Source organism: Lolium rigidum, chromosome 3, assembly GCF_022539505.1.
Source record: "Lolium rigidum isolate FL_2022 chromosome 3, APGP_CSIRO_Lrig_0.1, whole genome shotgun sequence".
Classification (NCBI taxonomy): Eukaryota; Viridiplantae; Streptophyta; class Magnoliopsida; order Poales; family Poaceae; genus Lolium; species Lolium rigidum.
Window position 1 is genome coordinate 26,512,610 of NC_061510.1, and position 27,762 is coordinate 26,540,371.

Consider the following 27,762-nt stretch of genomic DNA (forward strand, 5'->3'; position numbering starts at 1 on the left):
TGGCGGTGGAGATGGCAGCGGTGTCGATGGAGAAGCCTTCCGGGGCACTTCCCCGCTCCGGCAGGGTGCCGGAACGGAGACTCCTGTCCCCGGATCTTGGCTTCGCGATGGCGGCGGCTCTGGAAGGTTTTCCGTATCGTGGTTTTTCGCATCGGGGCTTCGCGACGGAGGCTTTATATAGGCGAAGAGGCGGCGCAGGAGGGTCGAAGGGGTGGCCACACCATAGGCTGGCGCGGCCAGGGCCCAGGCCGCGCCACCTATCATCCGGGGCCCACGGGGCCCCTCCGGCGGCTCTCGGGTGTTCCGGATGCTTCCGGTGAAAATAGGAACCCGGGTCTTCGTTTCGTCCAATTTCGAGAATATTTCGTTACTAGGATTTCGAAACCAAAAACAGCGAGAAAACGAGGAACTGGCACTTCGGCATCTTGTTAGTAGGTTAGTTCCAGAAAATGCACGAATATGACATAAAGTGTGCATAAAACATGTAGGTGTCATCAATAATATGGCATAGAACATAAGAAATTATCGATACGTCGGAGACTTATCAGAGGCACCGACTTGGTCACACATCGTGTCGCCCTAGGTTGGGTGGTGCGTGGGTGGAGGTCACCCTGTACTACTACTAAGGGTCTGTTCGGTTCTGGAACCAACTGGAATGGAACGGAACCGTTCCGCACCTGGGACTCATTCTAGTGTTCGGTTTTGCAATGGAATGGAACACACTCGTTCCTCAGCAGGGAATATTCTCGCGAGATGCGGAATACACCCGTTGACGAGGGATCACCTCGGCAATGCCTACGTATTGTAGACTTGGGTTTCGGGAGAGAGCGACGATGGAGATTCCGGGAGCGAGATTAGGCACACGACGTACCCAGCTTCGGGTCCCCTCGGTGGAGGATCCCTACGTGCTGCTAGCAATCCAGTATATGAGCATAATATGTTTACATGGTGCCGCCATGGGCGGAGCTATGTTGTCTATATTCTGTCTATCTGTTGGTCTCTTTTCTTTGGGTGCCCTGGCTAGCTTTATATATGCAATCAGCCTAGGGTTTTACAAGAGTCCTAGTCGACTACTTCTTCGGGTTGCCTTGTTGGGCCTTCTCCATATTTGGTCTTCTCCATATTGGGCCGAGCCAGGTATACTAATAATGGGTATCCGAAGGGTATGCCCATGTCACCCGTCCCTCCAATTTGGCCGGACGAGGTGGAACGGCTCCTTCTTAGCGCTAATCTCTCTCTCCCCTCGCATGACCTCTCTCTCTCTCTCCAACGTCTCCCTCCCCGACACGACCGGCCGCCCCTATCCAATAAGCTAGCAAGCCAACGTCGGCCCGGGCTCCTCCGTGCTCGCCGCCCTCAGCGGGATCCAGGCGGGATCCAGGCGCGGCCAGGACCGGCGACAGCGGCCATGGCCGGGCCAGGCACAGCACGGCCTGCAGCGGCTGCGGCCACGGCCGGGCCAGGCGCAACACGACCTGCAGCGGCTGCGGCCATGGCCAGAGGGTGGCGGCGGCCACGGCCGAGCCAGGTGCAGCACGGCGAGCAGCGGCCTCGCCAGCAGCGGCGGCGGCCATGGCCGGGCAATTTGGCCCCTTTCCTCTCTAGTTGAATTGCCAATTCCAAATTAGTTAGGGCTAATCCTCAATTTTGGGAACCATTCCATTTTATCTCTTTTTGTCCAACCGAACGCAAGAACGGGATGGAACCGTGACATTCCAGATTATTGGATTCCATTCCAATTCCACTATGTTCCACAACCAAACACACCCTTAGTAAGTTGGGCACTGGAACCACAAGCTGGAGTGATGTAATTGTTTCAAAGAAAGTAGGATGATGGAGTATTGGATTAGGTTCGTTCTATGTATGTGGGGTCTTAACTTGTACTACCAGGTTTGACGGTACAAAACTTGAAATATTCAAATGCTCCAAACGGTTAGGGGGCATGCAATTAAAAAATAGTAGAGCTGGTCTTCGCCAAAAGAAAACAAAGACAGTATATGATACCTTTCGGGCTTTAAAACTCAAGATACGAGTACTATTGCGTGTACTATTAAAAAATACGATATTAATAAAGAAAGAAAAAATGGTGCTGCATGCATACGCTAGACAAAGTTGTCCAAATCGTCGTCCTACCAGAGGGCACGTCACGGAGGGATGCAATCCCGCATTATTTTCGATTCTCTAAATAATCTTCGTGCCATTATTCAAATATCAGGGAATTTCTCGGTTCTGCGTGGTGTGAGCGTGTCAGGGTGCAGCACCGTTGGCCGTGTGATGAGATGCATCTTGATCTGCATGATACTTTCCTACAATTAATCCTACGCCTTTGCTTCCTCTCCACATCATGCAAAGGTAGCCGTCATTTCCATTTTGTTCATGCATATCTTGATCTTCCCCCACTCACATCCATCCCTCCATAATTCCATTCAACTCTCCTCTCCCTTTCTGCCTCGTACACTCCCCAAATCCAATGTACGCCTTCGATCCCATCCCTTCCTTTTTATTTTATTTCATTTTGTCTTATCTTTCTTCTTCTTCTTTCTGCGATGATTCACTTGCACACCTTTCCTCCAAGAAAAAGTATAATGAATCATGGCAAAAGGCAGCATAGCATCAATACGATGTGCTTGTATCATCGACGTGTCCACTGAGAGTACTCCGGCCTAAAAAGGAGCTGTGTGTACTATCAAATTCACTGTAGGTGTGGTGACTAATTTCGCGTGCCGAATCAGACGGATGGACTTGTCAAACCAACAAGTCGCCGAATTAGCATAGCAATCCTCCGGGGATCATCGGTAAACACTGTGAATCTGTGTGACAGAACCAACATCCCCGCGCGCACCGAAACCTGTCAAGATCCTCGTCAAAATGATGATGCCGGTGATGGTTACCCTGCTCAAAATCTTGAGCCTCAAGGGTCCTGCAAAACGGAGTGACTCGGACGGATGGACGGAGATTGGGAAGAAAGTTAAAGCGATTTGTTTGGACTGAACTTATTAGCCTCGTTCAAAACTTAATCAGCTGATGACTGACTGATCGATCCAGGTAGAAATGTCGAGCTCGACACCTTTCACCAACTCCGCGGCATTGTGCACGACATCAAAACGGCATACGGCACAACGGCCTCCTGATTAATCAATCATTCCAGGTCTGTCGATATTGCGATGATGTGCTATTCTTATGAGCAAATGGTAGCATGATTAATCAGGGGCAATCGAAGCAGAACGGCGACAGGAGGAGAGGACCAGAAGCGGAATAAACCCAACGCTCACATGATAGCTAGGTGACCACTAGCTCATGGTTGCTCATTGCTTGCTAACCACTAGCACCAATTAAGTTGTTTTCTTTCATTCTTTATGAGTTTCTTAATTTATTTTGCTTGAATGGTTCAGACAGGGTTTAGAAAATCGGCACACCCTCGGAACGGACAGCTTAAATTCAGTAGTGAGTGGCTTATAATTGTGCACACATAAGTTTTTTTTCGATAAAGGGAATATATTAATATCAATAAGATACCAATTACACCCAGCCTCTGCAATAACGCACCACCCTAATGGCATTACGGATGCACACAGCCAAAAAAGGAAAAGAAAACTAAGAAACAAAAGTCCCGCTACAGTATCTCGGACCTAACAACAGCAATACATCCACCGCCAAGACAACACCTGAATTAAAGACTCTCCAAAAAATGATGCCTCCAAGAAGGGAACAGTGCTCACACACCGTCGTCGCCCGATCAAAGATCTTAGGTTTTCACCCTGAAGATAGTCCCCGCTCTCAAAACAATGCCTCCACCAAGGCCATTGCCGAGCACAACCAGGTTAAGGCCAGACCTTGGGTTTTCACCCTGAAAGGTAGGACTCTGCACTTCACCTGTGTTGTCGCCCCCACTTTCATACCGCTGCTGTGAAGCCCGGAACATCAAGCAAGTCTCTCAACAGCGCGAAGATTTGAACCTCCCTTAGCTAGTCCTGCCCTCTAGCCTTCATAAAATTCTCTTCTTCCAACTTTCATCATGGATCCATAGTCACCTGATGTCAACAAAGAAAAAGAGCTTCGCGCCGCTCCCTCCAGAACCAATCGGTCGGAATAAAAGCATGGGTGCGCACGACCGAATACCTCCGATCCAGCAAACTCCGGGCAAAGCACTCGTTACATTCGCCGGCGGAGCCTTCCGAACTCAACCCCGGCCGGATCACGAGTCCGAGCCTGCGGTAGGTCCTCCTCTTCACGCGAGAGAGGCCCTAGGACCGCCGCCTTTATACGGTGTCGGACCCCCACGTCGGCGACCATCCCGGGCTGGCCAAACCAACCCTCCACCAGCGACACCATCGCCGGCTTCCAAGCCCCTCCATCTCGCCGCCGGATCGCGGTGATAGATCAAAAGATCCACCACCACCAACCGCTGGCCGACCCTCTCCGGCGTAGAAGAGAGCCACCTCCTCCGTCGAACCCAAGGTTGCTGCCCCGGGCGTCCTCGTGACGCGGAAGAAGCCCGAGATCGCCTCCACGCACCGACGAGAGGCGGGGGGGGAGGGCATGGCACAGACCGAGGGCCTGGCCGCCGCCCACCACTAGCCCCTGCCGATGTGCGGCGGGTGGAAGCCTACGGGAGGGGAGGGGGAAGACCACAGCGCAAGTTCCGCCGCCGCCCATCACCATCTGCGAAGGCCGCCACCGCGTGCGTCGAGGAGGGGAGAGCCCGTCCGCCGTCCCCCACGTCGGCGAGGAGAGGCCCCCGCCGCCACCACGCCCCGAGGATCTTTGCCCCGGCGGCGCTACCGGCGGCGGCGGCGGTTAGGGTTGGGGAGGGGTCGGGAGAGGAGGGGTTGGGGAGGGGTCGGGAGTTGGGGAGAGTCTTTCTTGATGATCCCTGAACCTCGCCTCATTAATTAAGAACAACATTGCCCAGTTTATTAGTGAAAAGCTGAGCAAAAACCATCACAACTACCCTCGACATCCATCAAGAAAGGACTGTCGTGAGGGCACACCGGGCCAACCTGGCTACCAACAAAAACCGCACATACACCACCAAAATAAGTTTCATCGTCGAGGTTGCCCACCGATACCATCGTCATCACTCCTCCACGACCAGGGACTCCGACTTCATCAAACGATGACCACCCGAGAGGTCTCGCCATGGCATCCCCGTGAAGCTCACGTTGGTCCATGCCAAATAGCCGACCCTTCGCACAGAAATCTGGCAGCTCCAACTTTGACGACAAGTTCCGGAGATGAGATGTGCAGGACCTGCGCCGACGAAGATCTTCACACCTAGAGCGCCCATCACCAGTCATCATCACCATTCGCCACCGAGGCAGCAACTCTGATTTCATAGCAAAGGAAGTCCAGGAGGAAGACGAGCCGAACACGCCGGAAGAAGAGCCGACTAACAAGATCTCGCGGCAACCACTCCATCGCTCATCACCATGGATGCCTCCGCCGTTCATCGACCTCACCACCGACGACGAGGAAGATGGTGGCGCTGGGACGAACTAGGGCTTAGGTTATTCTTTTTTATATTTCCTATGTAAATTATGTTCAAATGAATGGAATGAAATATTTTTCAAAATTTCACGCGCTTCTAAATTTTATTTGAATTCGATTTGAATTGTTCTTTGCGGCCAACGGGCCAAATTTGTCGGTGCGGATTAAATGGGTCGCTCCACTGTGGACACAAGCTTGGCAGGCTGGACCGCGATCCACATTATGTCCACCGCGTGACCCAAACAGACCAAAACTGCGGAGTCATCATCTATTCTGGATCTGTCCATCTAGAAATTCACTTTATCTAGTTTCCCTATTTTTTAAATAATTTGTTGTGCAAGATTTGAGTTGCTCATACCCTTCGATCGTATCTTCGTCATGTACACGAGAGTGAATAAGTTAGTTCTAGTGTCAACCATTTGCGAAACTATAAAAGTGTCTTACTTTCATGGTTAAAACCTTTCTTAATTCTAAACTGTCGACAACAACCTTGAATAAAAACGAAAGGCCGGTCAGGATTGGAGAGCGAAGTGCGTCCAACCCTTGCCTTGGGACTCCATGTTCGTCAGACGCCAAATAAGTAGCAGCTTCAGGTTCTAGCCCATGGGGTCGATGAACCGAACCGTGCGCTGGCTCAAATCGACACACGACAGGCCGGCCAACCTGGTCGCCATTCGCCGCTTGTTGGCTTGTGTCACGGGTGCGGCCTACGCACGGGACTGAATCTTGTATCGTGGCAACAAATTGACAGGTTAGCTGCATCTAAAACCACGTTATTATTATAACCAGACTCTCTGACCTTTGTGGTGCATGAACCCTACGACACAAGGGGTTCCCTGTGATCAGTACCGATCGATCGACATACCCACAACGCGCAGGTGTTCAGACTATGTTCCACGATTCACTTTGTAGCTCAATCTTTTCCAATGACAAATCATCGACTAGACCCAGCATACATTATTATTACACCAGGGAAAATGTGTACCAAGGACAAAGCGTCATGTGCATCAGACAAGATCGAGCGTATGCACCGTGGACATGACTGTTATGATTTAATGAAATGAAACGGAGATTTAATACCTGCAATGATCGGTCAGTGGAGTTGTTCGGTTTTGTCAGCTCAAATTGAATCGTCACTCCCTCCACCCTGATTCCTGGACACCGCAAACGTGCCGGCAGGTAGCTCGTTGCAGACGAACTGAATCCACTCAGCGGCTCCACGCATAAACTAGGACTGGGTTGCTTTTCTCGACCTGTCCTTAACGGTCTGATAAAATGTATAGTGTTGTTTTCATCGTTCATCAATATCTACTCGCAGTACTAGGGCAACTTGTATCATGCATTTCATGCAATAAGCTAATGTGTCACTGCGATTAATGATTAGAGACGATAGTGGTAGTACTCTCTCTGGACACACTTACCCGATGTTTTGTGTTTCTAAAAATTAAACTTTTTAAAGTCTGATCAAATATTTTGGAAAAAGTATCAACATCTACAACATAAAATCTATTGTATTAGAATCTCCATAAAATATATTTACAAATTTATGCATTTGATATTATGAATATTGGTAATATATTAGAATCGGAGGAAGAATATTTGGAGATATATTATTCATGTATTTACAAATTGTATGCATTTCATTATATTAGAATCATCATAAACTATATTTACAATATAAATTGTATGCATTTATATTATGAATGTCGGTAATTTGTCTAAAATGCGAGGTAATGGTGAGTGGGGGCGGCGGCGGGGGGTATAATAGGAGTACATACTACATCATGTATAATACTACGTAGAATTAGAAAATTTATGATAAAATATATCTTCCACACAATTTTCATTAAGATCCTAAAAATTAACAAATATAAGACTATGCTGCTACCGCATTTTGCCGTTGTAACTACCCATTACGACTAGCTTTAGTCCCCTCATGCAAAAAAAATCCATTTAATCTCTAAATTTGTATATACATAAGATCGTTGGAACCCACATTTCTTAAGATGAGAATCCTTCTTTACTGTAAAAAAGATTTACTAGCTGAGTTCCACATTTCACAACATTACAAGTTGAAAATGTGACCACAAACTTGACTATGGTTTCGACGCAAATATTGGATGCTAGGATTAAGTTCATTCTGCATAGAGTGAGTTTCACTTTTTAAGTTGTCCAATTCTAGCACATGTTACCCCATATAGTGGAGTTTCTACCAAAATATTCCATTTAGGAGACTTTAAACATGGTTTCATCCTAATTTTACATATTGCTTGTAATTGTTTGATAGGATAGGCATGATATGTTCAGGTGGAGCCACAAAATATGTAAATATCGGAGGGCCTCATGGACGATTATGTCCAAACTTGTTTAATCCATATGTTCCATTATTCACTGTCATCTTGATATTTGTGGACTCCGATCTTCACCTAACACCTTACCCAATGGACACACATTAGAAAACAAGGGTCTAAGCTTTTAAAATGGGTAATTCACACGAATTTTCATTGGGCAGGGTTATTAGTATCAGAAATGCATAACGAGGGTAAAAAGTGAATTCACTCTCCTGTATAATGTGGGGTCTCAACTTGCACCAAGTTTGACAACACAAAACTTGAAATATTCAGATGCTTCAAATGGTTAGGGAGCATGGCATTATAATATAGAGCTGGTCTTCGCCAAGAGGAATATATGACACCATTCGTTTTTTAAACTTGGGACACGGTACCACTCTATTACGTGCGCTAGTACGAAACAACAGATTAATAAAGAAAGAAAGAAAGAAAGAAAGAATGTGCTGCATGCATACGCAAAACAAAGTTGTTCATATCGTCGCCCTACTGGAGGGGACATCATGTAGCATCCCACGCACATTATTTTCATCGTCCGGTCCAAAAAATTATATTAGGGAACTTCTCCTCTGTGCGTGTGGTGTGTGGGCGTGGCAGCAGCACCGTTGGTCGTGTGTTGTACATGATAAGCAATGTTGATCCTTTCTCCCGTGCTCGCTCGCTGCACCTTTGCTTTCTCTCCACATCATGCAAAGGTAGCCACCACTTCTATTTTGTTCATTCATATCTTGATCTTCCTCCACTCACATCCATCCCTCCATAATTCCATTCAACTCTCCTCTCGCTTTCTGCGCACGCTCCCCAAATCCAGTGTACGCCTTCGGTCCCATTCCCTCCCTTCTTTTTTTCATTTATTTTGTCTTATCTTCTTCTTTCTCCCATCGGTCGCACACCTTTCCTCTAAAAAAATATAATGAATCTTGATAAAAGGCCTGATTGCATCAATACGATGTGCTTGTATCATTGGCGCGTTCCAGCCTAAATAAAACGACTAACCTTCACGGCTTCACTTTAGGTACTGGTGAAAATTTTTGTGTGCAGAATCAACAGATCATATGTGCATCACATGAGCTACCAAACGTGGAGTTGTCAAGGTAAGTACCGTGAATCTGTGTGAAAGATCCAGCCATCCGTGCAGCACAGAAAAAACCCGTCAAAATGATGATGCCTGTGATGGTTACCCTGCTCAAAACCTTGAGCCTCAAGGGTCCTGCAAAACGGAGTGAATTGGACGGGTGGACGGAGAAAGTTAAAGGAACCTCTTTGGACTAAAACTAACCTCGCCGAAAAGTTAATCCAGGTAGAAATATCGACCTCGACAGACGGCCCTTCACCAATCCGAGCATCGTGCACGAAATCAAACGGCACACCGTCTCCTCTAATCAATCCTTGGCCTGTCGACGTTGGCATAATGTACACTATTATATCTGTATGAGCAAATCGTACTATGATTAATCATCAGGGGCAATCGATGCGGAATGGCGACAGGAGGAGAGGATCAGAGACGGCATAAATCCAACGCTCCGCAACAAGGGAAGCTCACCAGCCGTCGCAGGCTAGCTTGGTGACCAACTGACCACTAGCTCCTTGTTGCGCTCATTGCTTGCTAACCACTAATGCTAATTAAGTTATTCTGTTCGATTCTTTATTGAGATTCTTAGTTTATTAAAGGATCCGTCTAACTCTTGCTCTACCGAGAACTACTCTTTTCGTTCGCGAATAAGTGTATATTTTCTTTTTTTGAAATTTTTGAATTTGATTAAATTTTTACACAAAAAATATCAACATATATGACATATTATTATATTACTGAACTACTACTCCGGTCGGTTTTAATCGACGCCGGATTGTGCCTTCTTATACGCTAGCGATGTGTTAGCTCCGCGTCAATCTTTTCCGTCCGGAGGGATTACATGTCAAGATAAATCTAGCGACATTAATTTAGTGTCATAAATATTGGTACTCTTTTCTGGGGAGTTGGCCTAAGTTAATAAAATTTGACTTAAGCCATGTCCAAACATACACTTATTTGAGAACGGAGGGAATAACTTATTTCCCGCTCGACTGACATCGTCATCACGTTGCACTGCATTAAGAATTTACTACTTTAACACTTTTTACTACGTGAACAATCTTTTGTCTGTTGCAGCTTACTTGCAACTCAAAAAACCCGGTTGTGGTTTACTTGCAACTCAAAAAACCTGGTTGCAGTTTACTTGCAACTCATAGGCTACTACGTAAAACGGAATTGCACTGCATGAGCATCAAAATACTCAGCTAATCCATTTGCAACTCATAGGGCTACTGGGTGAATATTTCTTGGCACTGCCTTGAAAAAGTTTTCTTAGTTTTGCAACCCGCTTGAAACTAAAAAAAAAAAAAACTGTGTTACAATCCAATTGTAGCTCATAGGGGCACACGAATGATGGGGCAAATGTAAGGTTTATAAAGGTGACGGAGCACTAACTAAATCTTAGTAGCCAGGTGTGAACTAGCAAAACCATTATAAAATAGTCACACCCCTAGAACGGTCCGCTTAAAATTTGGATAATATTTTTTTATATAAAAATAAGTACAGTAGAGGAATCCTTTATAAAGATTTTTTAAATAACAAGAATCTAAATCCGCGTCTCCGAGAATTTAAACCTAAGTGGCTGAATTGTACATCCAGTTCTCTTAAAATTACAATTATACACATATTAATATATATTCTATGTAAAAGTTAACAATATCATGTCACAAGGCCGTACATATAGAAACGTAACAAGCATCTTTCTCCGCTAGTCTACTCCTATCCAAATCCCCCAAGTCAAGGTGTCAAAGTTTTTAAATTGGCCAAAAAGAAAACTCAACATTCCACGAAGCAGCATTTGCCTACTCTCGTTCCGTTCCGCGTTTGTTGTTTTAGATTCACATGTATCGATATTCAAATATGTTCAAGTACATCAAAACCAGCGATGATTTTTAGCGGGACAAACTTGTACGGGATGTAGTAACACATACTTCCTATGTTCATGAATATACATGGACACATCGTTTTTAGTGTCAAACTTTGACTAATAATTTAGTAAAGGAAATATAAGTTATATATCATTCAAAAATATAGCATTGGAAAGTTCATTAAAATGTGCATCCGATGATATAGGTTTACATGCCATGCAACTCATATTTTATTAACCAAATTATTAGCTAAAGTTTACCTTAAAAGTGAAATTATTTTGTATTTAAGAACGGAGGAGGAAGTACTATCAAAATCAGTCTCGGCTGTCCCTTCGGGGACATCCGATAAAATCAGTCTCGGCTTTGTCGCCTCACATCGACCATAACTCCTTGCGAGATACGGTTTGCGATAATACGGTTCACACCACTAGAAACGCCGGAGCACGCTCTGATCTCATAGGCACAGCTGCGTGTGACTACACAGACGTACGTGTCGCGTATGGAAACCATGCACTCCAACGCTACGGTTCAGCGGTTGGGGAAACAGAAGGTCGTCGTCCTCGCGAAATCTACCTATCAAGCATCAACCGGTCATTCGCTGCAGTTGAATTCGTCGAATCGAACCGTAGCCACACGAAAATGGTGGGAGCCGTGGCATGCATGCCCGAGACTGAGTGCATGCGTGGGACGTCGACAGAGACCGCCACCGATTTGATTTACCTCCAAAGCTCCAAGAGCCACGCTTTGCTCTAGAGTCTAGGCACATATCTACACGAGACGATACACGGCCAGGGAGGATGAAGATCACGTTTGATACTCCGTTGCAAGCGGCCAAACAGGGCCGCTCCGGCGCAGTGGTCCTCGTCTTCTTTCCGCGCCGCGCAGTGCACACGGATGGCAAGGCAATGCCATATCTTATTTTTCCTTCCACTTCTCGTCTTCTTCCCCGTACTCCGTCTTCTCGCGCGGCCAGGTAGCCCCGGGCGGCCACCCCCACCATGGTTGCATCGGCATCGGCCTTGTTGCCGAGCCAATGTCACGGTGTACACCTCCTCCTATTCGCCCCTGTCGCCGGCCCTCTCGTCGACAGCGCGTATTGTCCCGTCGCCGTCTCTCCGTCTGTCCGTATCAGCCAGTATGCACTCTGTCTCCGGTACCTCTTCTGTACCAACATCCTTGTTACTGCTAGCAATCATTTTGCATATACATAATTAATTTGTAGCAGTTTACAGTTACATATAAACGGTAAGAACTTCTCAACAAGACACCCATAATACAGTCTGAATTTACGTCGACCAAAACAGAAATCATAGATGAAACTGAAAAAAAATTAAAAAACGAGTTTATTCTACAATGGCAGCGAATCATCATACATGTGTACATTCATACTAAATTACCAATTCAACCCTGGTTCATCGCCTCCTAACCCTAATCTACCAAGAGGCGGCTCCGGGATACCTCATCGGAGCGTGCAGCGTGGCAGCGCGTAGTGGCGTAGCCATGGGGTTTCGTGTAGTCAATTGACTACATAGAAATCTGGCAAATCCTTTGTATGTTTCAGAAAAATCCCAAGAAAATTAAGTGATTATTTTGAAAATGTGAAGATAATGAGTTTCACATCACAACATTATGTCCCTCGCACCGCTACCTAGTCGGCAGACTTCTCTCCTCGTTGGAGGTGAGGTAGACAAAGTTAATTAAGGAGCCCTGCCTTCTTCCGCCGTTCGCGCTCCAGCTCGACGAGGTACAACCTCTTCGCATAAAGCACCTATGAGAAGAGGAACTCGTCATCCTTTCACGTCCTCTTCATCTTGACGGCGTTGGTGCACAACCTCTTCGCATAAAGCACCTATGAGAAGAGGAACTCGTCATCCTTTCACGTCCTCTTCATCTTGACGGCGTTGGTGCACAACCTCTTCGCATAAAGCACCTATGAGAAGAGGAACTCGTCGTCCTTTCACGTCTGCTTCATCTTGACGGCGTTGGTGCATAGCGATCGCGCGAGCAAGTGGGATGTCACCTCCTCCACGACCTCCGAAGCGACGACATTCTCCCGAACAACTTGGGTCTTGGATTTCTCGTCATTGTCGCGCAGGTCGGAGTTGTTGGTCAACGTGTTCCCTAAGTTTGTGAAGACCCCGCCTTCTTCTCGCCGACTCATCTAGACGCATGAGTGGCGGAGCTTGCCAAGAAAATATGAGGGGCAAAACACAAAATATCTATATCTAGGGCCCAAGTGATCAAAAAAGTGTCTTGTAAGCCTTGCAAAGAAATTTCCTTCGACAATTCTCAAAAAGTTGGGGGCGGTGCCCCCCCCCCCCGACTTGTACATAGGTCCGCCTCTGGCATGAGGGGAGGTATGTTGGTCCGAATTGCTTTGGAGCAATTCATATTGTAAGCTCGAGATATCATAACATCATATTACGTGTACTAGGACGAAACAATATCATAAAGGAAGAAGAAAATATGTGATGCATGCATAGGCAAGGCAAAGTTGTCCAAATCGTCGCCCTACTGGAGGGGACATCATGGAGCATCCCCCGCACATTATTTTCATTCCAAAATGATCGACAAGATCATCGTCCATTCGTCCGGGCCAAAAAAATTATATCAACAAATTTCTCGGTTCTGCGTGGCATGGGCGTGCGCGCGTGGCAGCACCACCGTTGGTCTTCTGATGGGATGCATCTGCTGCTGTACGTGATATGCTTTCTCTCCACATAATGCAAAGGCAGCCGCCACTCCCGTTGTGTTCATTCCTATCTTGATCTTCCCCACCCCCACTCACATATCCATTCCATTCAACTCTTGTCTCCCTTTCTGCGCACGCTCCCCAAATCGAACGTAAGCCTTGGAGCCCATCCCCTCCTATTATTTTAACTTCATTTCTTGTCTCGTCTATCCTCTGCTTTTTTCGATCGATCGCAAACCTTTTCCACTAAATAATGCAATACATACACAAAATAATCCTGTTAGAAGGCATCAATACGATGTGCTTCAACTGTGCTAACTCCTGCTTTGCAAGAAAAAAACTGGTGTCCTCTCGGCTTCACTGAAGATGATATGTGAATGAAAAGCATGAGCTAGTAACAAATATGTATGGAACAACTTGTGAAGACAAGTCACCAAATCAGCATTGGAATCCTCCGGCGATCGTCGGTAAACACCGTGGATCTGTGTGACAGAACCAACATCTGCGCACCCACCGAAACCTGTCAAAATCTGCGTCAAAATGATGGTGCCGGTGATGGCAACGCTGCTCAAAATCTTGAGCCTCAAGGGTCATGCAAAACGGAGCGACATGGACGGACATGGCCGGAGGAGAAAGTTAAAGTGTCTTATTTGGACTAAACTTAACCTCGTTCAAAAGTTAATGGACAGAGATGACTGATCGATCCAGGTAGAAATATCGAGCTCGACGCCTTTCACCAACCCCAGCATCGTGCACGAAATCAATACGGCATGCGGCACCACCGTCCATTCTAATCAATCCTTGGTCTGTCGACGTTGGGATAATGTACTATTTATTTTGTATGAGCAAATCGCATGACTAATCAAGGGCAATCGATTCAGAATGACGACAGGAGGGCAGGACCAGAGACGGCATAAATCCAACGCTCTCCAACAAGGGAAGCTCACCGGCCTTCGCAGGCTAGCTAGGTGACCACTAGCTCGTTGTTGCTCATTGCTTGCTAACCACTAGCACTAATTAAGTTTTTTTGTTTGATTCTTTATTGTTGGAAACTCAAAACTAATCCCGGATGCATATGAAAAAAACATATTTTAAAAAGTTAATAATTTGGTAAAAAATATTATATGTAGAGTGATATTTTCTATGTGCGCATGTAAAGTTTCACATAAAACCGATATGTTTGTGTCCTGTGCAAAAAGACAAAAAAAAAATGTCACGAGAAATGGATTGATTTAGTACCAAATTTTTTCTTTTTTACACAGGGCACAAAACATGTCGGTTTTTGCTAAAACAACTTTATGAGCATGTAATATGTCAAGACATACATGTGACATTTTTTATTATATTTTTTTGATATTTTTAAATATGTTTAAAATGCATTTCAAATAATGGGTGCATATGCACCCGGTGCAGAAACACCCTTCCCATTTATTGTGAGTTTCTTAATTTATTTTGTTTCAGTGGTTCAGGCGTGTTTATGCGCCTAGGTCTCATGTGACCAAGAACCAAGCTAGCTCTCCGTCCATGTTAGTGCTGCCTTCCCATGGCGTTCTTCTTCTCCTCTAGTGAGCTCCCGCAAACACCGTCGGCTAACCGCTATCCTTCCCGTCCATGGCCAGCGCACTACCGCAATGACTCGCCGCACTGCCTTGCCTTAAGCTTGTCCTCCGTCAGTCCACCATCATCCTTGGCCATCCCTGTGGGTTCGATGCATCGTCAATGTCACTGCACAAGGGTTTCCGCCTCACCTCTCGCGATTCATTCGGTCGTGTGTAAGAAAGAAAAGGAATGAGTTAATAATAAGGTTGCACAAAATCTTGAGACACGACCTGACGTGACGAGAGGTTGGCCGACGCTGAACTATTTTTCAGTTAGCCGAGAGCTAGCAAAAATGTTATAAAATCAACACATCTTCAGAACGGTCCCAGCTGTGGCATATAATTGTGAACACACAATTTTATAGAGAAGAAATAACATTATTATTCCACAAAGCCGTACTAGTAAGAGTCCTAACTAAAACCGTGATGAGTTCCCCCCAGATTCACAAGTCACAACCATCTTTCTCTGCTAGTCTCGGCCTATCCAATTAAATCAACGAGTCAACAACGAGTTTCATAATTGGCCAGTAGTACGTGCTGATAACTCAATATTCCCGTGTAGTCGTATGTATATGACGGAACATCAGTCATAAATAGGAAGCGTGCACAGAAGATCAATGTGATTTATCGTGCTATTGAGAAATCGTAGCTTCCATGTCCCTATCATATCACAATCAGTCGCGGTTTCGTCACCTCACATCGATCATAACTCCTGGCAAAGATACAGTTGACACCACTAAAACACAAAGAAGCACGCACGCTGAACCCTCGTAGCAGGCTAGCAACACACAGGCGTATCGCTTATGGAAATCATACACTCCAACGCTCCAGCTCGACGACACGTAGGGTGTGGGGGAACTGAACGTCGTCCTCACAAAATCTACCATGCATCAAGCGATCATTCACGGCCGATTGATGTCTCCAGCGATCCAACCATTTTGATCCGCAGATCCATTCCTAACAAAAATTTAGGTTTAGAAATACATCTGTGTTGACACATGCGGACCGTCTTCTTCTTTCCACCTTGCCATGGCCTGCGGACCACCATAAATTCAGAAATTACAGTTTGGGGGTTTTAAAACTTGGCCAAAAGTGACATATCTTAGAGAGGGTTAACCTAAACTAGGAGGACCGCATATACTCGTTGCCGCGCGCCCTAGCATTGTCGGGCTATGCTTTTGCGCAGCCTACTGTCCCTAGTGTGGCCGGAGGGGCGGACACCGTCGGAGGCCAATGCGAGCCGCAAAACTCGCGCTATGCACACGCCGTGCTCTAGGTCGTTGCGTCGGCGCGGGAACCCGGCCTCGGACAAGATCTCATGCATGTCGCAGTAACGACGCCCATCCTTCCACCTCCTACACCTACACCATCATCGCGTCGACCGGATACATCTACTGGTCCACCCGCGGCCGCCGGCTACGCCCCGCCTCAACCAGCAATGCATGTGCACGCGATGGGTCAACGCTAGGGACCAGGGGCAAATCTTCTAGAATAATAGTCACTGGTGTCAAAACAACAAGCAACACAAGCTTACAACTATTTTTGATGGTGTCATTATTTCTTATGCACTATAGCTACAAGGGAATGTGTCCTAGGGGGCGGTGTCAAGTGACACCGGTGAGTACACTATAGCTCCACCCCTGCTAGGGACCATTGGATGGCAATACTTCTAGCTGGCGAGCATCCTCGTCGTGTCCGGTGTGTCGCCCTCATCATCAAGGTCAATGTCCAACCACGCGTCAGCCACAAGCTATTGTTGCATTGCTATCTTCGCCCGCCAGGTCTGCAACTAAGCCAGTGTCGCATATGCCCCAGCTAGCATAGTTTGTCCTTTGTCAGGTATCGGCCTCCGGCCTTAGCACCACTGCCTCAACAATCATCTAAGTTGTTGCCACATACTACTCGCCATGAACCGCCTCCCTCTCCGCCCGACCAACTTTGATGTGACGGCCGCGAGCACCGTCTCGTCCCCATCTCGCTCGAGTGACTCCGGGTCTGCTTGTGGTCTGCCATTGGTGCTAGCTAGTGTTTGCATGGACACTGTGGTCGGCGTTGTCCCTCTTTTAGCCACGGCTATGCGGGAACGACCGGGCTGGTACGCGAGAATCGAGCTAGCACGCGCGTAGTTGCACTGGAAGCCGATGAAAAGTTTATTGACGGGACGTTATCGCATCGGCGCACGTGATAATGAATAAATGCCCCAGGGAGGCTAGGTCTAATGCCCGAACCAAACGAAGAAAGGGTCATTCTCGTACCCGACTCATAAAAATGAAAATAGACATATTTAATATTCATAATGGCTTGTGTTTTCATAGACCCCAAGTCTCAAAAAGTGTAAATCCCGAAAGAATATCATGGTATCGTTTAATGTCAAACCTCCTACGTCTAATCCCAAACTGGTATCGTGAATGTAGTTGTCCTCGGGCAGGTGATAGTGGAAAAAATGCCCCAGGGAGGCTAGGTCTAGTGCCCGAACCAAACGGAGAAAGGTTCATTCTCGTATCCGACTCATAAAAATGAAAATTTTACGTTTCCATAGACCCCAATTCTCAAAAAGTGTAACACGGGAAGGATATCGTGGTACCATTTAATGTCAAACCTCCTACATGTAATCCCGAAGTGGTATCGTGTAATCTCGTTGTCCTCGTGTTTTGCTTAAGAAAACATTTCAATATATGGAAGCACAAGCCATTTAAGATATGCAAAAATGGTGAGAGTATAGCATGCATGCATGAGGCGCTGAATGTACGTGACATGGACAGCGACCGCAGCCGATTTACCTCCAAATCTCCGAGAGCCACCCATGCCTAGCGGATACAGATACAGAGAGACAGGGCCATGGGAATGGGCGGATGAGGATCACGTTTGATTCTCCGGCGCAAGCAGCCAACCATGGCCGCTTCGACGCAGTAGTCCTCTGCTCGGAAGCCCAGACCCGTCTTTCCGCGCGCCGCGCACACAGCGCACGGTGGCATGGCATGGCAATGCCATTCCTTATCTTTCTCTTCCATTTTTTTACCTCCGATTCCTTGCACCGCCACCAGGTAGAGGGTGTAGCCCCGGCCGGCAACCGTGCTGGCGGTGGCATCGGCATCCCGGCTTGTTGCGGAGCCGATGTCACGGTGTAGTATTCTCCGGTCACCGTCCATCTGTATCATCAGCCTCTACGCACTCCCTCCTCGAGCTACCACCATCTCTGGTACTGCCACCAATCATTCTGCATACACGTGTACTACAGTAATATACAGTTACGACGTCTAGTAGGTAGTGAGCGTGCTTGGCTTGATGCGTGCGTGCGTGTGAACCCACTCTGTTTTTGGCGATTTACACAAAAATAACCCAAAAGTGGAAGAAAAGCACAGACTGATCCTCCGGCGAAACTATTTCACCAATCTAACCCTTTTGTGTGGCGCTCCTCCCACGGGCGCCACACATGCCCATGTGGCTCCCCTCCTGCCGGCGCAACACACCCAGCCGACGTGGCGCCCTCGCCGCTGAGCTGGTGCGCCCATCCGACGTGGCAGCATGTGTGGCGCCCCTCCCAACGGCGCCACACATGCACTTGTAATCCCCCAAAACATACTGTGTGAGACAATTCCTCGGGACTTAGCCGTTTTGCGAGGCTCGATGTGTGGCGCCGATGCCACGGGCGCCACACCCGGCCGTGTGGCGCCGACGCCACGGGCGCCACACATAGAGGCTCGTGAAACGGCTAAGGACTTATCGTCCGGAGCCCCCGGATGTTTTGGACCCAATAGTTCATATAAGTTGGCATGTGTGGCGCCGATGCCACGGGCGCCACACTAGCACTTGTGGCGCCGGTGGGAAGGCCGCCACACATGGACTTGTGTTGAAAACATGAAAAATCCTACCAAACTCCAACAGATTACGAGTACAACATTGGACACAACAAGTAGCAATTTCATGACATACACATATAACACTTCATAGGTCACATTGTAGCACGTAGATTCAAACAACAAGTAGCATTACGGACCATGGTTCGAAATGACATAGGGTTCACAAATCGATACTTATGAATATAGAGTTCAGAACAACACGTAGCACATCCTAGTAGCGTCCTCGACGTGCCGTCCTCGTGGGCTGCTTCCGGACGGCCATCCTCTTCGTCCGCTGCCTTGGCTGTTGTTGCTGCTGCTCCTGCTCCTCCTCCTCCTCCTCCTCCTCCTCATCTGAAGAGAACGGCTCGTCGTTCCTCATCCTCGACATAGCTGATCTCCGCGGCGGCCCGTCATCCTCCTCAATGACAACCTTCTTTCCTCGGTTGACATAATCTTCCGGAGTGTACCGGTTTGGAGGCTTGCCCCTTGGCTTCAACCGGTAAGCTGACCGTTGCTTGGAGGTACGCTTCGGAAGTATGCCTTGACTCGGAATTAGGTCGTCCTCGGAGGAATCTTCACAAACATGAACACATGAGATTACAAAAGTTGAAATTAGTAAGAACATGTTTCACGAGCAACAAAATAGTCCATACCTGTTCTTCGGAAGAGGAGGATGTAGGGATTTCGCCTTCGCGGCAACCTAGCAAGTTCGCTAACCGCCGCATCTTTCGTGCGTTGTTCTGCGTCATGGAACTCATGGTTACAAAGCCACCAGAACATAATAGTGTACATTCAAAGTTGGTGATCATACCTTAATGAAATTCCGCAACGGTCCGACATGCTTTTCATCTCTCCCCGCTCTCGCTCCCACATAACCTCGCACTCCTCGACTGTTTTTGGATCTCCTCCCGCTGTGACAAACATAGCATACACAATTTAAGCGAGCACATGGCAATCTAGATGATGTACTAGTTAGTGAGAGAATCCATTACCACGAAGTTCAGCTCGGAAGCAATAGAAGTCGATCTTCCTCTCGCGAGCAAAAGTGTCGTGGCCGGCTTTGCCCAACCTCATCGAACCGGATGGGGTCGTCCAAGATCTCCTCACGATACGCGCGCTTCACTAACTCGATACGCGTGTTCCGATGGAACCACTCGAGGTAGTTGTTGAAAGCGGTGAAGTCGTGAGGCACAATCGCGCTCGGGGCTAGCATTCCGTGCCGCTTCCAAGCGGTGTTGGAACGCTGCGATGTGGCCGCTATGATGGACTCGGCCAATTTGTGATCTTCCTCTCGCCGCTGCCTATCAAGCCTGCAAGAATCAACAAGTTAGTTTGTACCTCTTCTATCAAGAATCTTCCATCGCATGATTCCAGAAGTTTACCTATGAAGCGCCTTGTCCGTGTCTTGCCACATTGGTGGGCACTCACGATACAACCCAAACTGTCTCATCACTCTTTGCGGCTGGTGGTGTTCAACAAGCCACATGCATATGAGTGGGCAGCGCATACGCTAGAACCGCGCCTCCTCCGTGCACTTGTGGTTCAGGTCAGCCATCCCCGCGCCAATATGGTAGTAGCTACCATATGGCTCCCATTCCACCTGCAGACATACAATTATTTAGAACATGCCAAGTAGAATCAATCAAAACTAGGATTGCAACTCCGCAGGTGATCGGTTACCTGCTCAACGGTAAGAGTGTCCAACTCCGTAGTGTACTGCCCGTACATGACCATTGGATCGCTCGTCATCTCCGAGACATTGTCCCAAAGGTATGCCCAAGTGGGCTCCCGATCGAGGAAAGTGAGGGTGATGAGGCCATGGCGTCTCGTTGAGTACCCCGGGACGCCTAACCGATAGGCGGTCCCAGCTCCATACGGAAAGTAAGAGCATGCATCCACCAATACCGCCGCTCCCGGCCCCTGCTCCCGGTCCCTGCGATAAGCTTCGTCAACTGCGTACATAAGATATTTGGTTACTTCTTTGTCTAGCGCACTACTATAGGGAAATAGTACATACAACAAATCATCACCTGCCGGTAGAGGTAGGCAAGTGCCGCTTGTTCCCCAACTCCACCGGTCGTCCAACACCGTAAGCGCCTTCAGCCAACACCAATGGGCCAGCTTACCCCCACCGGCCGGAAAGAGAGTCCTCGAAATCATGTACCATAAGTACACGCGGGCGTACGTCCTCCGAGTGTCCTCGTCGGCCTCTATCGGGCATTCTCCAAAGTTAGTCCCGATCCATTCGAAAGACGCGCCGGCGGGAACTCTCTTCTTTGGTTCTCGTTGGCAGCGGAGGAGCCCCGCCAATAAGCCCCTCCATCTGCCGGCGCCACCCATCGAAGTTGTGTTCATACACGAGTGGCTCGCCACTGAATAGGTAGTGCAAGGATCATGGAAACATCCTGGAGAGTAGGGGCCATCTCGCCGGCCCTCAAGTGGAAGGTGTGAGTCTCCGGCCTCCACCGGTCGACAAGGGCGGTGAGTGCCGAGGGGTTCATGTGTGGCCCCCACGGCTTACAAGGGATATGAACGGCATAAGACCGGTAGGCCGGATGAACTCCGTGTACCTCTCGTCATAAGGTATATCCGTTGTGCCATGGTAACGAATCTTCAAAGGGTGAAGATCCGTTCCCTCTCCGTCATATGAACAGCCCGGTGCTCCCTGTCGTACTCTTCATCCAGAAGCCACACCATCCTACATGTTTACACAACCATGTTATGAGTCATTCCACTAACAAAAATGAGCAACACATACATGAAAATATCCAAATACATGAGAGTTCATATCCAAATACATCACACATATGAATTTCGTAAGACATACCATTCCTAGGCACATAATAGACATATGTTAGACAATAGAATAGGCATTTGCTAAGCTCCAATTTTGCCTTTCACCACATACATACATATATAAGACAATATATCTAACTTTCGAATCACCCATACATACACACATTTGAGTGCAACAAGTTTGAATAGGCATTTGCTAGGCATATGTAACAAATTTGAATGCATTTGCTAGGCAAATATTACACATTTCAACACATACATACATAGGATTTCAACACATACATGTAAAATTTCATATCTAGGGCTCCAACAAATCTTTGGTTCAAACACATATACTACAATGTAGGTTCCACCAACATAAATTTCTACATATCCAAATCCAAGAAATCTACCAAATCTAGGGTTCATACCCAAATCTACCAAATCCACCAACATTATTGGATGAATCGAGAGGAATCGAAGGGGAATACCTTGAGGAATGGAGGAGGAAGGAGTTGGCCGGATAGATCCGATGATTCCTTGGTTGATTTGGTCGGGGGGCCGAGGGAGGCGTGCGGCGGCGGCGGTTGGGGAGGAGAAGGAGAGAGGAAGAGAAAGAAGAAAGAAGGGTCGGGCTGGGCGCGGGCGCGGGCGCCACACTTAAGTGGATGTGTGGCGCCGTGGCATCGGCGCCACACGGGTTAGTGTGGCGCCCCTGACATCGGCGCCACACATCGAGCCTCGCAAAACGGCTAAGTCCCGGAAGGAATTGTCTCACAGTATGTTTTGGGGGATTACAAGTGGATGTGTGGCGCCGCTGGGAGGGGCGCCACACATGCTGCCACGTCGGATGGGCGCACCGGCTCCGGCGTCGATGGCGCCACGTCGGGCTCGGGTGTGTGGCGCCGGCGAGGAGGGGAGCCACATGGGCATGTGTGGCGCCCGTGGGAGGGCGCCACACAAAGGGTTAGATTGGTGAAATAGTTTCGCCGGAGGGTTAGTCGTGTTTTCTTTCACTTTTGGGTTATTTTTTTTGTAAATCGCCTCTGTTTTTGCGTGAGCTCTAGTGCAGAGGATATGGGTCGTGCTCTTGTAGTGTATATAAGCACTCGTCAGGCACAAGGATCGTCTTCCTCTCTCAGCTCCTCTCAACTTCAAGCAAGCAAACCAACCACTACTCCTCGCGGAAGAAAAGATAACCAAGATGGCCGTCTCTGTCCTCTCCTCCTCCATTCTCCTCCTGCTCTCGCTCCTCTCGCTCGCCTCCGCCTGCGACCGCTGCGTGCGCCACTCCAAAGCCGCATACTACACCTCCTCGCTCACCCTCGCCGGTACTGCTCTGTTTCATGTCTCTGCCTACCTACCGGTCTGCGCGCGCGAGCTGCAGAGCGTGCGTGTGATTCTGACTGCTTGGTTTGTTCGCCTGTTGATTGATTGCAGCCGGTTCTTGCGGGTACGGCACGGCGGCTGCGTCCCTCAACGGCGGCCTGCTCGCCGCGGCGGGCCCGGCGCTGTACCGCGGCGGCGTCGGCTGCGGCGCGTGCTTCCAGGTACGCTGCAAGGACAAGAAGCTCTGCACCGCGGCCGGCGCCAGGGTCGTCGTCACCGACCGCGCCAGGACCAAGTCGAACCGCACGGACCTCGTGCTAAGCAGCCCGGCGTTCGCCGCCATGGCCCGCCCCGGCGTCGCCAAGCGGCTCGCCAGGCTCCGCGCCGTCGACGTCGAGTACAAGAGGTACAGTAAAAATCCCTTCTTCTCCATTTTTTCGCCAACCGCGCCATGTGCCTTCTTTCACCGCCGGCCGCTGTAAGGAAGAAAAAAACGCAAATAGTCGCCGCAGAACGTGCCATGCCAAGTACAGGGCGCGATTTGTATTTAGGGGTAGCTGCTCCCAGGACTTGGACTTGGAAAATCTAGGCTCAAATTAATTCGTCGGCGCTGCGCATGTGCAGGGTGCCGTGCGAGCACGAGGGGAAGAACCTCGCGGTGCGGGTGGAGGACACCAGCCGCGCGCCCAACCAGCTCGCCGTCAGGTTCCTCTACCAGGGCGGCCAGACCGACATCGTCGCCGTCGACGTCGCGCAGGTAAACAGAAGCAACACCCATCTTCCTCCCATAAATCGATCAATTTGCAGAGTCGCTCTGTGACAGATGAGAGTACCGATCAGTGCTTGTATCTGAATCTTGTTTGTGATGATGATGCAGGTCGGTTCGTCGAACTGGAAGTTCATGACGCGCGACCACGGCCCGGCGTGGAGCACGAGCATGGCGCCGCCGGGGCCGCTGCAGTTCAGGGTGGTGGTGACCGGCGGGTACGACGGGAAGTGGGTGTGGGCCGACAAGGAGGTGCTGCCTCGCCGGTGGCGCGCCGGCGAGGTCTACGACACCGGGGTGCAGATCACGGACATCGCGCAAGAGGGCTGCTTTCCCTGCGACACGCAGGAGTGGAGGTGAAAGTGAGAGCCGAGTAAACAACCATGAGAGCTGAGCTGAGCGAAGGCCAAAGAAGAAGCTGCCTCCTCGTTTTGGCTGGGGTTTCAGCGCACGACCACAACACTAGCAGAGATTAGTTTACTGACTCGTAGGGCCCCTCGGCAACTTCTGCTGCTGAATTTTCCCTGTTCTTCTCCCTTTTGATGTTTCCCCGACTCTTCTGTACATATACATGAGCTGATGACGCGAGGATAAGTAATTAGTAGCATAGCATCCCCGTGTCTAAAGATGTTACAGCGAGGATCTAGCTTCGCCTGCTTGAACACATCTGAATATCTTCTACTCTGACGACGGCTAAAGTTAGCGTAAACGGCTCCATGCTGCCGTGTGCTCTGTCGACGAAATGTTTTGCTCCAAAACTATGGTTTGATGTGCCGGGCCGAAATCAGTTGTGCCCAATCCTTGGGGCTCCTTTGATTAATCTATGCAGGATTTAGATCTTATATCTATACATGTTGTTTGATTCATATGACATATACAATAGTAACTAATCCTATAGTAATCTTGTAGCCTAAATTCTGTAAGAAAAAAACATCAGGTCATGATGCGTGAAAACATTTTTGATACAATCACACTCCATCTTTTCATAGAATTCAATTAGGCAGGACATCCCAAACCTATGATTTTCCTATTCCTATACTATTCATATGCTATGAATCAAAGAACCCTTAACCTCCAGCTTCAGCTCACTTAAGGCCAATATTGTACTTCCATATAGCTCAGTTGCATCACATTACAAGGCACAATCAACCCATCAGCACACTGTATGCTAGTGCTTGTATTTGCTTATATTTGTTCCTTACTTGCACCACTGTGCATTCAATTTATGCAGAAGCTGATGATAAACTATTGTTGCTTGTATTGTGGCAATTAAAATGTTTGACTATAACAATAGCACATTTTATTTAAAAAAATGCCTCCCATCACCTATGCTTTTGGATAATGGATGATATTGTTGCCAATATCAGGAACATTTATGACGATATGACACATACTTTGGTCCATTCAAATGCCTAACCTTTGGGAGAAACTAGATTTGGAAGGTTTGAAAACTTGGATTTGAAAAGTTACTGAAATGCCTAACCTTTTTGTGTGATGTTGTGGTTATGCCTCCTTGTGCCAAGGAAGCGAGGAATGATTTGCACGAGATCTTGGTTGTGGCCTCTCCGCTCGAGTCGGGCTCTTGGTTCCGAGAAGAGTGATGTTGTTGACGTTGCGGTCGACAGGCTTGCAGCCCCATTTGGTGATGGAGTTGCTATGTCAGGGTTGCTGCCTACGGTGCCCGGTGCCATCGTTGCCACAGAGGTGTGTGACTTTCTTGCCACGTTGGCTACTGCATACCCTGGATCCACAGTTGTTTGATGGCCCCCCCAATGTCACGGCCGGTCTTTGTGCGGTGTCTGGAGTGTTGGGTAGTGAGTGTTTGTACGGGTCACATTGTGGTCTCTTGTGTTCGCTTGAGTGCGTGGGGTTTTGTTGTTCGGGTCTCTTGTTAGACTTGGTTGAGGGTGTGTGTAAGTGTTGCTTGTGTGGGCTTGGCCGTGTGGTTGTAGGTTTTTGCCCGGTTTTCTCCTAAAAACTGGGCACCTTCTTCTTAATTAATAAACAAGGCAAAGCTTTTGCCCTCGATTTCAAAAAAAGTTATTGAAATGTTCTCAATCTGAATATAGAATGTTTGAAACATTTTTCTTTGATATCTTAGAAAACCCCCCGAGCCCAACAATTAATGTGTATGTAACACCGCTTGCAGCATTTTACCTGAGGTGTCTAAAAGTTGAGAAAATATGTTGTAACATTGTGAACGTGTCAATGTAGGAAAAAACAACAACGCATAGCGAGGATGCGGCTCGCACGCTTGAACACATCCGAATAGGTTGCTACTCGACGACGGCTAAAGTTAGCGTTGCAAGTCGCCGTGACGCTGCTGTCAAACGGCTCCATGCTGCCGTGTGCTCTGTCGCCGGAATGCTTTGCTCCAAAACTATGGTTGAGGTTTTATCACTTAGCACCGCTAGTTGAGGAAATTTTATCGCAAAACCACAACTCTAGAATTTTTTTCACGAACACCAACATTTGGGGTAATTGTATCACAAAACACATAAATCTCTACTAGTCCGGCTTGACAAGTAATTAGTTGGCGGTAATTATCTTGAGTGACACCCAATTATACGTACTCTCTCTCCTGAGCATGTTGGTGTGACAATATGACAATTGGGTGCCACTCTCTCTGCAGCGGCGAGGTGAGGGGAAGAGGAGGAGGTGGCTCGGACAACAGCAGGTGTGTAGCAAATATTATTGTGTAACAAATATTATCATATTGTCACACAAACATGCTCAGGAGAGAGAGTACAGATAATTGGGTGCCACTCTAGATAACTAGAGTCAACTAATTACTTGTCAAGCCGGATTAGTAGAGTTTTATGTGTTTTGTGATATAATTACCCCAAATATTGGTGTTCTCGTGAAAAAAGTTTGTAAAGTTTGATGTGCCGCGCCCAAGTCAGTTGTACCCAATCGTTAGGGCTCCTTTGATTCATCTGTGTAGAAATTATGCATGATTTAGATCTTATACGAAAATGTCTATACATGTTGTTTGATTCACTAGCAAGGTGGCCCTCGCAAATTCGAGGGCATCATCTTTGACAGGTTAGCTCTCGATGTTATAAAATTTATGGTGTTATATATAATAGAAATTTTAAATTCTCCCACAAAAATTATATGAGGTAAAATATCACATTTGTGATATTATTTTTGAATTATTTAGATTTGTTAAGAATAGTTACTATGACATTTCCAATAATACAAGTTTTATGGTGGTTGGCATTTTTAATAACCATCCATTCACCCTGATCTAACGGTGATAATTAGACGGAACCAAACGGACGGAACTAAAAATATGGGACCGGAACCAAAAATTGTGGGATCGGAACCTCTAAAATCCCCTTTGTTTGGGCTTTGGATTCTGAGATCTCTTTGTCAATCCACGATTCATGATAATCAGTTTGTGATTCTTGATTTCGAGAATCGAAGCGAGTCTATTTGTTTACCCTATTTGTTGGATGCGAGAATCGAATCTATCTGTTTGTTTACTTTGCTTTGTTTGGGCAGCTTTACGGATCGTAATTAATGTAAAATGTATGTTATGTCTTCATTTATAAAATGTATGTTATTGCTTCCTGTCGGGATTTCATCGAAATGACACGTATGTATACAAATATTTAAGAATCGTTGTTTGTTATAATCTCTCTTTGTTTCTCTAAAAAAACCTCAGCAAGGTTTTGTAACCAACGGGACTCAGAAACTTCAGATTCCTATTTCCCTTTTCTTTCTCAATCACACAAAGTTTGCAAAATATAGCATTAGCTTCCACATCCCAAATTGCTTTCTCTTTTGTCATCTATATGTGTATACGATTAAATTAAATTTACACAAACATAAACTAGCAGAAATAGCAAGGCTTTTTTTGCATCATAACATATACCTATTATATACTCATAATCATATAATTGAGTTCCTGTTATTAGTTACTGTTGTGCTACGTGGTCATATAATATTCTATATGAGATATGGGTAGTAGCTTTAGTGA

General features: G+C 47.5%; 1 protein-coding gene across 1 annotated transcript; it reads left to right on the forward strand.

Moving 5' to 3' along the window:
- The first annotated feature begins 22,768 nt into the window (after nucleotides 1–22,768).
- On the forward strand, nucleotides 22,769–24,460 carry LOC124695235 (expansin-like A1). The gene is made up of 4 exons (XM_047228107.1): nucleotides 22,769–23,013; nucleotides 23,123–23,417; nucleotides 23,636–23,768; nucleotides 23,889–24,460. Exons 1-4 carry the CDS (start codon nucleotides 22,887–22,889, stop codon nucleotides 24,135–24,137), a joined length of 804 nt encoding a protein of 267 aa, XP_047084063.1. The 5' UTR covers nucleotides 22,769–22,886; the 3' UTR covers nucleotides 24,138–24,460.
- The last annotated feature ends 3,302 nt before the right edge of the window (nucleotides 24,461–27,762 follow it).